The sequence below is a fragment of the Nilaparvata lugens genome, chromosome 9 (genome assembly GCF_014356525.2).
Source record: "Nilaparvata lugens isolate BPH chromosome 9, ASM1435652v1, whole genome shotgun sequence".
Classification (NCBI taxonomy): Eukaryota; Metazoa; Arthropoda; class Insecta; order Hemiptera; family Delphacidae; genus Nilaparvata; species Nilaparvata lugens.
The window spans coordinates 25724874-25741118 of record NC_052512.1 but is presented as its reverse complement, the minus strand read 5'-3'; the positions used below and the strand labels follow the sequence as shown (position 1 = coordinate 25741118).

General features: G+C 34.8%; 2 protein-coding genes across 3 annotated transcripts in view; one reads left to right on the top strand and one right to left on the bottom strand.

Moving 5' to 3' along the window:
- The window catches only part of LOC111064444 (centrosomal protein of 120 kDa), a 41674-nt gene extending 41426 nt beyond the window's left edge, over positions 1-248 (bottom strand). The window contains exon 1 of the mRNA XM_039435698.1: positions 9-248. Coding sequence (XP_039291632.1) covers positions 9-63 — 55 coding nt within the window. The 5' untranslated portion in view covers positions 64-248. The remainder of the gene's footprint in view (positions 1-8) is intronic.
- Positions 249-620: 372 nt separating this feature from the next.
- Positions 621-16245, top strand: part of LOC111055994 (casein kinase I) — a 162483-nt gene continuing 146858 nt past the window's right edge. Inside the window, exon 1 of one of the 2 annotated variants that reach the window (XM_039435696.1) lies at positions 621-1450. In XM_039435696.1, coding sequence (XP_039291630.1) covers positions 1183-1450 — 268 coding nt within the window. In that variant the 5' untranslated portion in view covers positions 621-1182. The remainder of the gene's footprint in view (positions 1451-16245) is intronic. The other variant, XM_039435697.1, reaches the window with a different exon arrangement.

The window sequence follows — 16245 nt, the reverse complement described above, 5'->3', positions numbered from 1 at the left end:
GAACCAACCTTCCTGAATGTTGAGCACAATTTGAGCCCAAGCCGACCGATCGTTTGATGTCATTTCAATGAAATTAATATACTATGTGATCCTGAAAAATCATTTTGTGAAATAAGGAATATCATTGTTTAAAAATGATGAAAATATCCTTCTAAACTTTGGTTTGGTTAGAGGATTTACTTTGTAGGTTAGATTAAAATTGGATTGGCAGGCCAGTGAACGTCACCATGACAACGAAAAATAACAAACAGCATAATCAGCTGTGTGCCAGTTTCAGCAACATACGAAACATACTTAGAAAAATTTCTTGATTGGATGGTTTTCAATAATTAAATTTAAATAATAGAGAATTCAAATCGGAATGCTAACATTAATCATTATGTTTTAGATTTATTATATAATGTGAAAGTCAAGCTCCTATCTTAAACTCTTGATATTCACCTGACAATTCTCTAGATCTTGACAGTTATTATAATTAATTACGGTAACTCTATTTTGGAATCATAACAGGTCCTCAAAGACTATTTTAGATTCAATTTTATTATAAAACTGATAAATTCATGTCAAAAATTGTGAGAATAATACTTGTGCGTGAAATTGGGCAATTTCATTTGATTTCATTTCCGAACAGCTGTTAAAGGTGTACTGTTCTCTTCTACTAATCCACACAACACCCGGAAGAAAGTAGTTCATACTTGAATTAATTTACCTTTCGGCCTTACTTTCTCGTTCTAATTCCACTTTTTTGAGTCAATGTGCAGTTAATTTTCTTTCTAAATTACTTGTTTTCATTTATTTTGCGCCCAAAATCGGCCGTTGTTTGTGTGGTATTCATGCGCGATACTTGTGATCGTTGGAGTGGGGAGTGGACAAAATAATGGAGGTGATAGTGTCTTCTGATGTCGTCGGGCATTCGGTTTGACATCATGTAACAGGGCACATCATTTGTGTACTTTGAATTTTTGGAAAATGTGCAAAGTGTTTTCAGTTTTTAAAATATTGTGAAATGTTTGAGCTGAAAGTTTGTGTCAAGTTGTGATGGCAGTCTTCTGCCAGCATTGTGTAGAAGGCTCTCAACATGTTGGTTACGATCTTTTGTTACTGTTTGGGCATTGTGCCTAATTGTAATAATGATCAACAACTTTTGTGTTAAATTACTATCCTTCTGGTGTTTATAACACTATGCAGAAGAGAGACAGCCGAGAAAATAATAGCAAAGATAAAGAATCATCACGCGAAGACCAACCTAGACGTTGGTCCAAATCCAGTTACAGTAAATTGCAAGTTGCAAATAATTATAAATCGCAATCTGCCAATCTTAAATCAAAGGGCGCAATGCACTCCAGCCGGCATACCAATGTTTCTAGTAGTACTGGAATTTTAATGGTTGGACCTAACTTTCGTGTAGGCAAGAAAATAGGATGTGGAAACTTTGGCGAGCTGAGATTAGGTAAGTCATTAACCTCACCTTACTCCAAACATTTTTTCATAGATTGGCTGTTCTGCAAATCTTTTCAACTTTAGGGTTAACTTATAGTGTTTTTAATTTTATGGTTGACTCCATGGTATTTTCAATTTATGGTAATGAACGGTTAGCTACAATTGTTATTTGTTTATGTATCCGACTAGGTTATAAATGGTAGACTACGCATACGTCTTAAGATCAAGTAGTGAATCATTATGTCTGATTTATTTTGTCATATGAATCATTCTTCAATTATTCTGGAGTTTTATTTTTTACCAAAGATACAGTAATATAACTCCTACAATATCTTGATCTAAGTTACGGTAGTCACCGTATTAGAAGTCATCTTCTAAATTACGGTAACCTGATTTAGGGTGTTGAGTAAACATCCAAGATTAAAAGTTTTGTTAGTTACTTTTCTTCACACAATTTGAATCTTACAATAATAAAAATACTTTCATAGTCTTAACGGCACATTAAACTTATCAAATTAAACCATAACCTAACCAACGTGTCATCTTCTAATTACATAGCCTATTGATTGAAATGCTTAGGTATGTAGGAAATTAGTGAATAACTTGAAAGGTTATTAATAATATAGTCCACACATGATTCACAGTCAATATTTATCAGCTAAGTTATCTTATTTAGTAGGATACTACATACTACACTTTATTCACAGTCAATATTATTCAGCTAAGTTACCTTATTCGAATAGCAAAAATTAAATTACAATTTAGCCACTTAAATACAATGCCCGATGATTTGTTTTAGATTTTCTTCTGATAAGAAGAAATTTAAAGTATCTAAATTGAGTGCAGTATTTATCTATCATAAAACTATTTATTAACATTCATTTGTGTTTAATAAGAACTCCAAGTTTATGTTTGAACTTGCAGTCTTGTGAAAAATTTCTTTGTGGTAGTGGATTGCTTCAGGGTAAACTGTAAAGTGTGATTCACATTATAGGCTCAACTAGACGCGCTGAATTTATTCTGTATATTATATACCTATACCTGGCCTCTTAAGCCCTGCGTTTACAATCACGTACAGTAGATTATGTAGGTATTCATTCATTATTTCTTTCACTTCTGAAAAGCCGCTAGGCCTATTAATTGCCTGGCTTACTAGACTATTCAATTGCCCTCTACGTGTACAAGGGACTAAAAATTTTTTTAAAAAAGTCTGAACACCCATACTTGGAAGCCATAATTTACATAGGTAATAAACTGGAATTATACAAATGAATATGAGATTCAAAAACTACTTGGGAGATAGTCTGGATGAAAGTTTGGGAATATGTTATTTGAGTATTGAAAAAGTTACTCCTAATATTTCACATTCATGGTAGTTTCTAAGGGTCTAAAATTGGCTTAAAGTCATAAAAGTAGGCTAGTGATTCTATCCCACTCTGCCTGGTAGAGTGGGTATGAACAATCCCATTTGAATTCATGAGATTTATATTTTCACTGTTCCAGACATGTTCACTGATACTAAAAAGTCGTAATTCTGCTTTTATAACTTTCCTTGCCCTATTACCATAGGTGAGGAAAGTATTGCTTTCCTAAAAAATTAAGGTACCCTAATTTCAAATTTTCTTTACGTTTCAAGGTCCCCTGAGTCCAAAAACATGATTTTTGAGTGTTGGTCTGTGTGCGTGTGTGTGTGTGTGTGTGTATGTCTGTGAACATGATAACTCCATTCTTAATTAACCGATTGACTTGAAATTTTAAACTTGAGGTCCTTATACCATGAGGATCAGACAACAAGAAATTCAATAAAATTCAATTCAAGATGACGGAAAATGACTAAAAAACCATGTTTTTCATGGTTTTCTCGAAAATGGCTCTAACGATTTTCTTCAAATTTATACCCTCGATAGCTTTCTATAAACCCTATCAACTAACATAAGTCTTATTTCTGGGAAAATTGCAGGAGTTCCGTAATATTCTTGAGAAAAATGGTTTTTGTTAAATTTCTATCACGATTTTCTCGAAAATGACTCGACCGATTTTTTTCAAATTCATAGTCTGTATAGTTATTTATCAGCACTATCAACTGGCATGAGTCTCCTTCCTGGGAAACTAACAGGTGGTCCACCCCATCCTTGAGAAATGGACTTAGTAACCGCCATCTCGCATATGAGGTAGGTAGGTAGATCAGTATATTCAAAAGAGCAAGTATTCGAGATATTTTTACCTGTAGAACAGCTGTTTTGACGACTTTTTAAAAAATCATCAAATTTCACAATTTTACACAAAGGAAAATGTACTCTGAAAACAATAATATACAATAGTTTGATCATATAGTTTTAAATGTGTACCCGCCAATCGTCATTAAGTTATTCCCCTAAATCATTCTCGTTTGAGAATGAGGCTTACAGTTCAATGAGCAAGGGAAGTTGTGTGAGTGTACCACACCAGATTTTTTAAAAAGTGATATTCACTTCAATCTTTCAGCTTCCCCTTTGATTTGATTAACAACAATCTTGCAATTGAACCAATACTGATGTTTAGTTAATCATAACAATAGAGCTTATGATACTTACTTGCATAATTGAAGCAATCCTACTATAGAAGCTTTGTAGCCAAGTTTTTGTAGTCATTTGTCTAATTTGTTTCACCTGAAGGTCAGACATCTTACCAGAACTGCTTCAAGGATGGAGTAGTATGTCTTCTCAAGGAGAGTTCTCTTGAAGATCAATGTCTCCGACCTTTGTATTTACGAGAGGAGCTTCTGTAGGTACCCTGCTAGCAAAGTTATTGGTCCTAGACAAGGCTAGTGCTGTTACCAGCCTTTCGGTGTGTACATCTTTCTGCTGCTTAATATTGTGATGGTGGATGCCAGAGTTCCTTGCAAAATATTCTGGATATTTCAGTACTGTAGTCGCCGACTCAAGGATGCAAGTAACAGACAGAAATAATACTTGTAGCCTTCTTCTACTACAAAGTGTGCACCACTTATAATTCTGTCAATTCTATTTTGCAGTAAGAATACTCTTTCCGTCTTTGTACAATTTCCCCAGAATATGATCCCATATGACAACACAGTGTGGAAGCATCCATAATAATTATCATAATCTATTATACTTTCGCTATGGGCGTTGTGAGTCTACTACAGTATCTTGTGTAGACGGCGAGCTTGACAATACACTTCATTAACAACATTATAACATCTGAAGATTAGAGTTTTGAAGAGGTACTTGATGGACCGGTCCTACTACACCGTTGCAGAATATATTGAGGATATAATATATATTGAATATATCTACTACACACACATTAGATAGCGACCAGTGCCGTGGGAAACTCCGTTCAAGGGAGAATGACGATTTCCCGGTCAGCAGACTGCGGCGAAGACAACAGAAGTAACAAGGTAGATGTCAGATCAGGATGTTTTCGAAGTTATAATAGGTTGGAGTCTCATGTACCGTATTGGAAAACTGTAAACATTTATTGGAAAGAACACTGCTGCTCTATGTCTTGTGCGATTTGCACGGGTACGTGAAAGTGTTTATGGCAAGGTTAAATAATTTATGGTCGCTGTCGTCGTTGAATCCCTGTCAGGGTATCATCCCGACAACGGAACACCTCGAAAGACTATAGTCTATATGCGGAGCATATTCGTTAATAGACGAAAAATACCATCTACGCGAAATGTAGGGAGATCAGCCAATTACAGTGATGAAATAGAGTCTTGGAAAGAAGCGCAGTTGCCAATTTGTCGATTAGACTCAGTAGAGTCAGTGATTTCAGAGAGTAAACTACGTATGCTTATCATGAGCAGTTGAACACTCACTAGAGACTACAGACTACTACTCCTCTAGAGACTAGAGACTACTCCGCTTTATCCCTACTTTTCACTGCTCTGCATATCCCTCCAAGTCGGAACTAATTTTGTATGGACTATCATGTACTGTTACCCTTGAACCCCGATTTTTACGGCGAACAGCAGTCACCATTCAGCTGACACCCTGAAGTCAGTGAGCGAGGTGACACTTTGTCGTGTATGGTCCCGTCAACTTTTCACATGTTTGTAGTTCCAGAATGTGACAAGAAGAAGGGGTGTCACATTGTTGGCATCTATAGATTTTTACGAAATGACATGTGTGAGGTCAAAATGCCGAGGTGACACCTTGTTTCGTTCCCTCGCTGTCATGCGAACCGAAATGGTGTGCACAGGGCTAACTTCAGTTGTTTGATTATTGAGTTCAGTGACAAATATCGGGGACCGAGCTTCGCTCTGGAGTACAAAAGCATAGAAAAATTATTACGAAAGAAGAAATTATATTAACATTCATATCATTCATACAGAAATATCTCTATCTAATCACAGTAAATTGAGATTAATTCCCAGAGGAATGCAAAAATTTCCCTCACAAAGGCCCAGTTGCACAAAAGCCGGTTAAATTTTAATCCTGATTAAAAGTGAACCAAATCAAAAAAGATGGATCTACTGGAATTAATCAGGATTGAAAATAACCCGGCTTTTTTGCAACCGGCACTAAGTACCTGATTGTATGATTACAAAAGTTCAACAGCTGAGTCATAATTTTGACAGTCCCACACACATGAACTCGCTCACTCACTTCCATCACCAACAGACGACGAAATAATTATTATCAGCTGTTTTCCCAAGGATGAATAATAATCATCCTTTTAATGTCCTTCATCGAGTTTTCCCAGGGATGAGACCTAGTGCAATCGAATCTTTATTATTATAAACCTACTATGTTCTAAATTTCGTGAGAATCGTTAGAGCCGTTTTCGAGATCCGGTGAAATACAAACATTTAAACATCTAAACATCCAAACATCTTAACATCTAAACATATAAACAGAAGTTGCTCGTTTAATAGTATTGGATATCGGGGCACCGAGCTTCGCTCGTTATTTTTATTTATTGATAGACAGAACACTCTAAATGATCACTCAATTCTCTAAAATGATCGTGTTTTTATTTCACAGCTGGGTATATGTCATCTTATGAATTTTGGGGATGCAATATTTTGATTTTTCACATACTCACTTGCTCACTCACTTTTTTACTATCCACAGCTGTTTCAGCCAAGGATGAATTATCCTTTTAATGTTGTTCAGCGAGTTTTCCCAAAGATGAGACATAGTGCAATCGAATTTTCATATCATAAACCTACTATAGTGAGGTCCACGTTATAATGACAGTATTTGATCAAATTTGGTTTTGCTATCCTTGTCAATCATTCGACAAAGACGGTGGTAATATCCTTTTCTAGGTCCACAACGATGACAATTATGTTTTTGACAGTGTAGAAATATAATTAGTTGATGCAGAGAATCGGCATCGCTATTCTTCTATCTTTATTCACTGTCATTATAACGTGGACCACACTATATGTTCCAAATTTCGTGAAAATCGTTAGAGCCGTTTTCGAGATCTGTTGAACATAAATATCCATATATAAAAATATATAAATACAGAAATTGCTCGCTTAATATAATAGGATATATGCCCCACTATCTAAAACGTGACTCAAGTTGAATGTGAATAGATCAAAATTTAATATCAATGGCGAAAATCAGACATCGATATCTCAAACCGTGTCGAAGTTATTCACTTTTGAAAATACATTTCTAATAAATCAAAGAATAATTTAAAAAAAAGGAAACAACAAAAAATATATAAATTAGTACATTGAAAATCTAGCATAAATTGAACATTTTCAAGCTTGAATTTGGAATAGAATACAGTAAACTACTACCTTCTCATATAAAGTGACCAAGCAAAGCTTGAAGAATATATCTTCTTATGAAATATAAAAAAAACATTATGACAGTTGAATTGCACCCTAGGCCCGTAAACTACCGTGTTTATAGTTTTTCAAAGAATATTACACTACTTTTACTGTACTTACTTTTATACTACTACATTTCCGATTTTGAGACACTGTACACTTGTACACTTTTTTAACAAAAAATTGCCAAAAATCTGAAAATATACAATAATAAGGTAGAACATTAATGTGATTTAAAAAAATTGAAGTAGCCTATTTGTTTTCAAAAATGAATAATGCTGTTTCAGAGTAACGTATGATAGTCTGGGCTATTTTCATTTTTTGTGAGACTTATTTCCAACACAAAATGAGGCTGTTTTTAGTTTTGTTTATAGTATTCTAGGAGATATGCTAAAAGTTTTGGAGGCTAGATTATTCTAATTGCCTATTTATGAATGGATTTCAGAGTCGGTATTTTCAGCAATCTTTACAAGGTTAACATTTTCTGTTCAATAAGCTACCAAATGTATTTTGTCAATTGAGTAGCTCAGTCATTATTTGTTTTTTACCTTTTCACTAATTAGCATAATTTATATTACTGTAAATAACTTGGTTTCTTCAAGAAAAACGTTTGACATATTGAACTGCCTATTCAAAAAATATGTTCTTGCTTAGCAAAAACAATTGGTTCTGTTCGCTTAATGTGTGTGTGACATTTATTGAAGCTGCTTCTAAAAAAATGAGTTCTTGTTTCCAGAAAACCAAGTTCTGTATTGATGCTGATTATTTTAATAATAGAGGTTATTTGACAAAGGCCTCTTCATTTAAAATAAAGTGAGAAAATGATTTTTATGAAAATATAAAGATGTATTGAATAATTTTATAAAAAAATATTAATTCATCGATTAATTGAATAGGGTGAAGGGTCTCAGTTAGTCGAGATCTCAGTTCATCAAGTGCCTATTTTGACAATTTCTTGAGATTGAACTGAGGCAATTGAGAAGTTGAGCCGTTTAGCTCGTCAAGTCACACAGTATCAAGTTTTCGTTGCAGGCTGATTCACAGTCAGCCAGCTACACCATTGCTCTCTGTAGTTATAGTGAGGTCCACGTTGTAATAGCAGTGTTAGTTTAGCAATTGTATTGCCATCCTTGTCTATCATTCAACAAAACGGAACGCGCTATCTCTTTCTCGCTTTGCTCTGTTGCTACATCGTCTTTTAACAATTTAGAATTCTTAATTAATCAACAAAATATTTCATCTTATCCTAATTATGAAAATTCATTATTAAATTATTAAAAAATATTATTTATTGCTTAATTATTATAAGCGTGATAAGCTTAAGTTTGTTTAGTTAATTATAATTTTGATTATTTTAAACGAGAATGTACAGTTAATATTACATCAATAAACCTGTATCAGCTACCGTCTATAGTAGGCATTGACAAGAGAAAGTATAGGTATGCAACGTTGTTCTCCTATCTTTCGTCACTACCATAATAACGTGGACCTCACTATAGTGAGGGTTTAGGGTTTAGTGAGAAGTGTAGGGTTAGAGGTTAGGATTCCGATTTTAAATGGCAATATGCTGGTATTGCGGTATTTGATTATGTTTATAATTAAAAATATATGATACTGTATCCACTGTTTGTATACACAAGTTTTACTTTCCTTGCCCTATTATCATAGGTAAGGAAAATATTACTTTCCGGAAAAAATTAACCCTACAGAGACGCACTTACTTTATGCTAACACAGTAGACACACTGGGGTGTTGAAAACCCCAATTTAATTTTGCTTGTTTCTTTGAAAAATATAGAGAAAAAAGTAGGTAAATATAGAGAAAAAAGTAGGTACTTAGCCCATACTTCATCATTTCTTAATCATTTTTGTTCCAAGTGCATACAGAAATCGAAAGTAAAGCACTGCTTATCAATATTTATACTAATTTTAGAAGTACGTATGTTCCGCCTGAGTGTTGGAGCTCCTAATCTGGTTTGAAGGAATGGCTTGATCATTGCCAATGACAACTTCATCAAAAACTCACGTCTCTTCATTTTATAGTTTTGAACCTCAAGTTGTAGAGAGTCATAGCATTTATTCCGATCTGATCCATCATCCCATACCACATTCTTAGTGGTCAATAAAAGTAAATCTTTGTAAAAATCATTTGATAAAAGTCCTACGTGAAAGACACTCTGGGGTGTTAGACACCCCAAACGAAGAACAAGATGAGCTGGTGACCTTGTAGAATGCTATTACTGACTGGAAGTGGTGGAGAGCAGTTGACAATGCTTCAAACCTAATTTAGACTGGGCAAAAATTCCCATCTGTTTGATATTGTCAACAATGCAGAACAGAAAAAAAAATCCCTGGGATGTGAAACACCCCAGTGTGTCTCTTTAGGGTTAAGGTACCCCGATTCCCAAATTTCTATACGTTTCAAGGTCCTCTGAGTCCAAAAAAGTGGTTTTTGGGTATTGGTCTGTATGTGTATGTGTATTGAAATTTGGAACTTAAGATGCTTACAATATAAGGATCCGACAATGTCAATAAAATGCAATTCAAGATGGCGGCTAAAATGGCGAAAATGTTGTCAAAAACAGGGGTTTTCGCGATTTTCTCGAAAACAGCTCCAACGATTTTGATCAAATTCATACTTAAAATAGTATTTGATAAGCTCTATCAACTGCCACAAGTCCCATATCTGTAAAAATTCCAGGAGCTCCGCCCCATCTAAGCAAATTTTGATTTTAGGTTCCCAATTATCAAGCTTCAGATATAATTAAAAAAAAAATTTAAGTGGAAAAGATTCAGCCTGAAAGTCTCTACAATTAATGCTTTGTAACATTTTCACCTAAAAATGGAAATAAGCTCGAAATTCGAGAAAATGTGATTATTCAATTGCAAAGTGTTGGCAACTGTTGATTCTATTACATTCACTATGAAGAGATATCAGACCTCGTGTGTCTCCAGCGTTATTGTCCTGTCACCAGCTGGCTCAGATCTTTGAATAAGTAGACTTGAGATGCGCGTGAACTCTAGCGTCAGGTGATCAATTTTCATAACGGCAAGGAAAGTTGTATGAGTGCGCCACACCAGATTTTTCCACATAGGATAACTTCAAACTCAGCTGTGTACTAAAGTAGGCGGTGGAAACGGAAAAGTGGCAACAACTCGTTCCTATCATTTCCACTGACGTTATAACGCGACTAGTTTTCAATGATGATTCAATTAAACATCTATTTCATTTCTATGTTTATTGTTTTAAACTATGAAAGTTCTGTTATGTGGAAGTGGTGTTGTAGGGAATTTACAAAATAGAATTTGAGCTCTGCACTGCAGAGGATCAGTATGTTGTAACTAGCAGGTAACCAGTGCTCCGCAAGGGTCCATTTTAAAACCTGAACCCTATTTCTAATTTCCCTTTCAAAATAAATGTTCAGCTGCTTTCATACAGCAACTGGAAGCATGACAAATTGAAAAATTGACGTAATGAAATCTTGAAAAATTGAAAATAGGCCTATAACTATCCTTGGTTAATTAAGAATCTATATGCAAAATTTCAAGTCAATCAGTCCAGTAGTTGAGACGTGATGATGCGTCAAACACAATTTTCCTATCCCGTACATGCATTAGCTTGTTCTTCCCTTTACTATAGTATGTATAGTATCATTTTGAAATGGCGATTCTAGACAAAAGTGTGCATGTTTGAACATGCAAGAGGAACTCCTTGTATCTTGCCTTTTATTTGCTCTCTGCATCGCTCATCGTGTACTACCTTGTTCCTCTCTCTCTCTCTCTCTCTCTCTCTCTCTCTCTCTCTCTCTCTCTCTCCTCTCTCTCTCTCTCTCTCTCCTCTCTCTCTCTCTCTCTCTCTCTTCTCTCTCTCTCTCTCTCTCTCTCTCTCTCTCTCTCTCTCTCTCTCTCTCTCTCTCTCTCTCTCTCTCTATCACTCCCTGGTTCCCTCCTCCTACTCTTCATCCTCACTGTCTTCCTTCCACTTTGTCCTGTTGTCTGTAATGTTTCCTATAAGGGACTAGCAGGTAACCCGTGCTCCGCAAGGGTCTATTTTAAAACTTGTAACTAAATCTTGAAGAATGAAAATAGGCCTATAAACATCTTCGGTTAATTAAGAATTTATAAGCAAAATTTCAAGTCTATCAGACCAGTAGTTCAGACTTGATGCGTCAATAGTTATTTGTGCAACTAGTGCGCAAACTGACAGTTTGCTGTACCGAAAGAAACGTTTACGCCCGAGCCGTAGGCGAGGGCGGAATGGTTTCTTGAGTGCAGCAGAGGAACTTTGCGCACGTATTTCACATTAAGTTTTTCCTACAGTTACCATTGAATATGAAAAGTGGGTAATTATGGGTAAAATTGCCTGAAATGCATCAAATGTTTTTCTGTGTAATTTTATTATTGATAAAAACCTTAATTTATTGTCAAATTGAATAAAAATGTTGTCCTTGGTTATAATATATAATGAATAATTTGCTCGTTGTGCTTGGTTGCACCTCTGCTCACTATAGCAGCCACAGCAGTCACTGTTACCAACTTCATTTTGATTTTGCTGCACTGTTGCTCCATATAACCTACTAAGTATTTTGCGTTGCCATGTTGCAAATCTGGAGTGCAGAAAAATTTTTCCCGCAGTAGAGCGGAAAAGTGATTCTTTGCGTTCTGTAATCAGTGCAGCAATGGCCATTTTTCAACGTAACTGTAGGAAAACATAATTTTCCCATCCAGTACGTGTATAAACCAGTTCTTTCCTTTATTGTAGTATAGATTATGACAGTTTGAAGTAAATGATCTCCTGACAGTTCTTTATTGGACTGAATTAATTTGTAACCCTTCATCGTTATAATTTTTCAACACATAATTCCTGTGCATGGTTTAACTGAACGGATCAACTTCCCACTTCTTTTAGCTACTCAAGAAATGGTCTAAATAGGTACTTGATGAACTGATATTGTGAGAAAATGAGACTTTCCTTCTAACTGTATTCCAAGTACTGAATAGGAATAGATAGACAATGATTCGGTTGAATAAAAACTAAAGAAAGGTCCACGTTATAATGGCAGTGTATGATTAGCAAATTGTATTGATATCCTTGTCAATCATTCAACAAAGCGGATAGCGCCATCCCTTTCTCGCTTTGCTCTGTTGCCAGATCGATTTTTAACAATGTAGAAATATAATTAATAACATATTTTATCTTGATTATAAAATTTCATTATAATTTCTTGCTTGATATGATTGATTATTTTAAACAAGAATGAACAGTTAATATTACATTGATGAACCTTCATCAGTTACACTCTATAGAAGGCATTGACAAAACAGATGATCGGCAACGTTGTTCTCCTATCTTTCTCCACTGCCATTATTTATTGACCTAGCGAAGTGAGGTCTAAGATTCAAGTTGACGGTTTGGAATTTCTCTTAATGTTTAAATGTTTGAATGTTTATATGTTTATATGTTGCGCATTTACGGCGAAACGCGGTAATAGATTTTCATGAAATTTGACAGGTATGTTCCTTTTTTAATTGCGCGTCGACGTATATACAAGGTTTTTGGAAAATTTTGCATTTCAAGGATAATATAAAAGGAGAAAGGAGCCTCCTTCATATGCCAATATTAGAGTAAAAATCAGACTATAGAATAATTCATCATAAATCAGCTGACAAGTGAATACACAGACGCTGACACATGATTTCAGCATAATATACAACATAATTTACTACTCTTATGCCCGGTTTCTCAGTCGTTCAATAAACAACGCTATAGCTATTGATTCAATAACTTTATCAATTCAATAAATTTTTATTGGTTCCTTAAACATATTTATAGAATCCATGGCAATTCATCTGTTCAATGAATCTGGCAGCATGGCATGATTCCAAACCGACCACTTTCGTAAACAAACTTTATATGGTAGCCATGGTAACCAACTGAATCTTGTTTGTTTAATCCTTGCTGCTTGTTGTGAAGTTCAAGTTGAAGGTTTTTTCCTACTTTAATGATATTTTTTCAAGTTATTATTATAATTTTGGCAGAGAAACGAGACCGGGGCAAGAATTTTGCAGAGGTTGAAAAAGAACAATTAGTAGAGATCTGCCTAAAGTATAAAAATGTGCTAGAAAATAAAAAGACACATAAATATTCAATAAAAGATAAAAGCAAGGCATGGGATGCAGTGAGAGAAGAATATAATTCTATTCAAATCTAACTCAAACACTCCATCATCTGAACTGCTGCTGTAACTAATTATATCTAGATCCATTTCAATATTGTTTTTATTTAAATAACAGAACATCGAACACAAAACATTCCAACATAACCTTTAAACACAATTCATCGATTCGATATAGATAATTATTATTACAGGCTGGATTTTGGCATTATTTCGTTCAATAAACAAATCTATAGCTTATCCCATATGATTGTGATTAGGCGTACGGTAGTCAAAGAAGAAGAAGAAACAACGCAATAGCTATTGATTCAATAACTTTATCCAATCAATAAATTTTTATTGGTTTCTCAAACATATTTATAAAATCCATAGCTATGGAACGATTTATCTGTTCAATGAATCTGGCAACATGGCATGATCCCAAACTGGTCACTTTCGTAAACAAACTTTATACATGGTTCCTATGGTAAACATGGTAACCAACCAAATCTTGGATGTTTATTCCATGCTTCCTGTTGTGAGGTAATTTCCTACAATACTGACATTTTTTGGCTGATGTCTCCAAAACAAGATGGCTGACACCAAATGAGGGCTATCGATGCTAAATATAGTGCAACTTTGATTCTGTTTTGTTTTTAAAATACTGGTGATCTACACTAATTTCAATTTTATTTTGTAATTTAATTTTTCTAACTTAATTTTTTGATTGCTACCAAAAATTTGAGAAATTTATCCATTCCATAAATATTTATAGGCTGGATTTTGGCACTATAGTTTATCAATAGATTTATGGATTCAATAAGTTTAAGGAGCGTTCTAGAAACGCATTTCTCATTTTTATCGGTTCAATAAAGTTATTGAATGGATAAACAGCTTATGGAGCGACTGAGAAACCAGGCATATAGTGTTTATCGAGAGATTTAAGGATTCAATAAGTTTAGGGAGCGTTCTAGAAACGCATTTCTCATGTTTATCGATTCAATAAAGTTATTGAATGGATAAACAGTTTATGGAACGACTGAGAAACCGGGCATTACATCAACAAACTGATACGGTTTGAGATATCAATGTTCGTCATTCATTTCCTCTTGGAACTCTGTATCGAAATCATGTATGTCATAACCACCTTCTCATTTAAAAAAATGAGTTAGGATTCATATGAGGGACAAAAATTTTAAAGTGACCGAGTAATTTTTCATTTCAAACAGGTTCTCCAATAAAACCTCCTGTCAAATTATACTTGTGAAAGAAATATTTAGCTGTTTTAATAATAATTTTCACCAACTCTCATAATTGAAATTTGCAGGTTTCAAAGATTACAATAAAACATAAAGTTCTTGACCGAGTTCTCCAACCCAGGTGGTCACTAGTACTAACTACATGCTCGTTTTTATTCTCCGGCCCATCGCAACTGTAACTTTGATACGATCCATGTCCGTATCTTGGATACAGAATAGGCTGTGGCAGACGACGACAATCAGCTGTTGATTCGGCAAGGTCTCTCACCTCTCTACCGCTGCACTCTCTCTTTCCTCTCTTCTTTCGTTGTGTTCTCTTTTTCTATCAATCTCTGATTCAGCATCCGTTCCACAAAATCTGTTGCCGTGAGTAGGTCGGCCTTCGCTGTCTTGAATATTTTCCTTAAATTTCCTTTTTTTATCCTTTATCACTTCAAACCTTCAGCATATTCCTTATGAATAACTTCCCATTAATGCAATGTTGAAGTGAATTTCACTTGAACACATTTTATTTGGGAATGCCGCTTCAAGCGGGAGGGTCTCTCAGTTTTTCTGGATTTCAGTTTATCCTCCTGCTTATAGGGTTAGATGAACGTATCCTAAGGTGGGCCGTCCACTAGAACCGATTTCGTCCGAACTAGCATCGGCCAAAAACTACCGAACTCGTCCGAACGATCCCCAACAAAGAAAGGAATAGATGCTCGTCAATTGCAACAGGTTCATACTACCGTGCACAGCCGACTCCGGCCGATCAAGTTTTCGATCCGAATTGAATGGGATTTTCCGGCTCTATCCGGCCGAAGTCGAGCTGAGACAACATCACCCTACTTCAAAATTGTTTCACAGTCTTGTCTGTTTTTGTTTTTTGATTTTGTTCTGTTTTATAAAGTTTTAACTATGGACGATGATAAGTTGATGAGTTTGGTTCAAGAGCATGTTACGTTGTGAGATATGCGAGATAAAAGATATCATGCTCCTGATGTTCAAAGCAATCTGTGGAAAAAGATTGCTGAACAAATAGGATCGGAAGGTAAGATTAGTGTAATTAATAACTAATTTAGTGGATATTTGTTTATTCAATTTTCAAAATCTCAATATAATCATTATTTATGATTAAATTAAGTAAATTCAAATAAAAATAGAAATTTAAGTAAATTTCGTAATAACAGCCAAGCTAGTAATAGAAAAACCTCAAGACTCATATATTTTGCCTACATTCAATCATTTCTGCAATATGGAGTAAAAATTTGGGGTGGAACATACTCAAACCACTTGGAAAAACTTTTTGTAATTCAAAAACACCTTATAAGAGCTATATTGGGAAACCCCAGACTCTATCCAAGTGAGTACCTGTGAGCTAGATGTTGTAACTGTCAGGCAGCTTCACATAAAAAATTTAATCATCTACATAAATAACATATGAATCTTTTCAACCTGCGTGTTCACCGTATAACCTCCGTCCCTCATCTATTACTTTTCAAATTATACAGATACTATTTTATCAATTTGTAGAAAACAATTTTCATATCAGGTATCAAAGCTCATCAATGTTATTCCTAACCATTTTATCACTAGTAAATTAAATAGAAAACTGC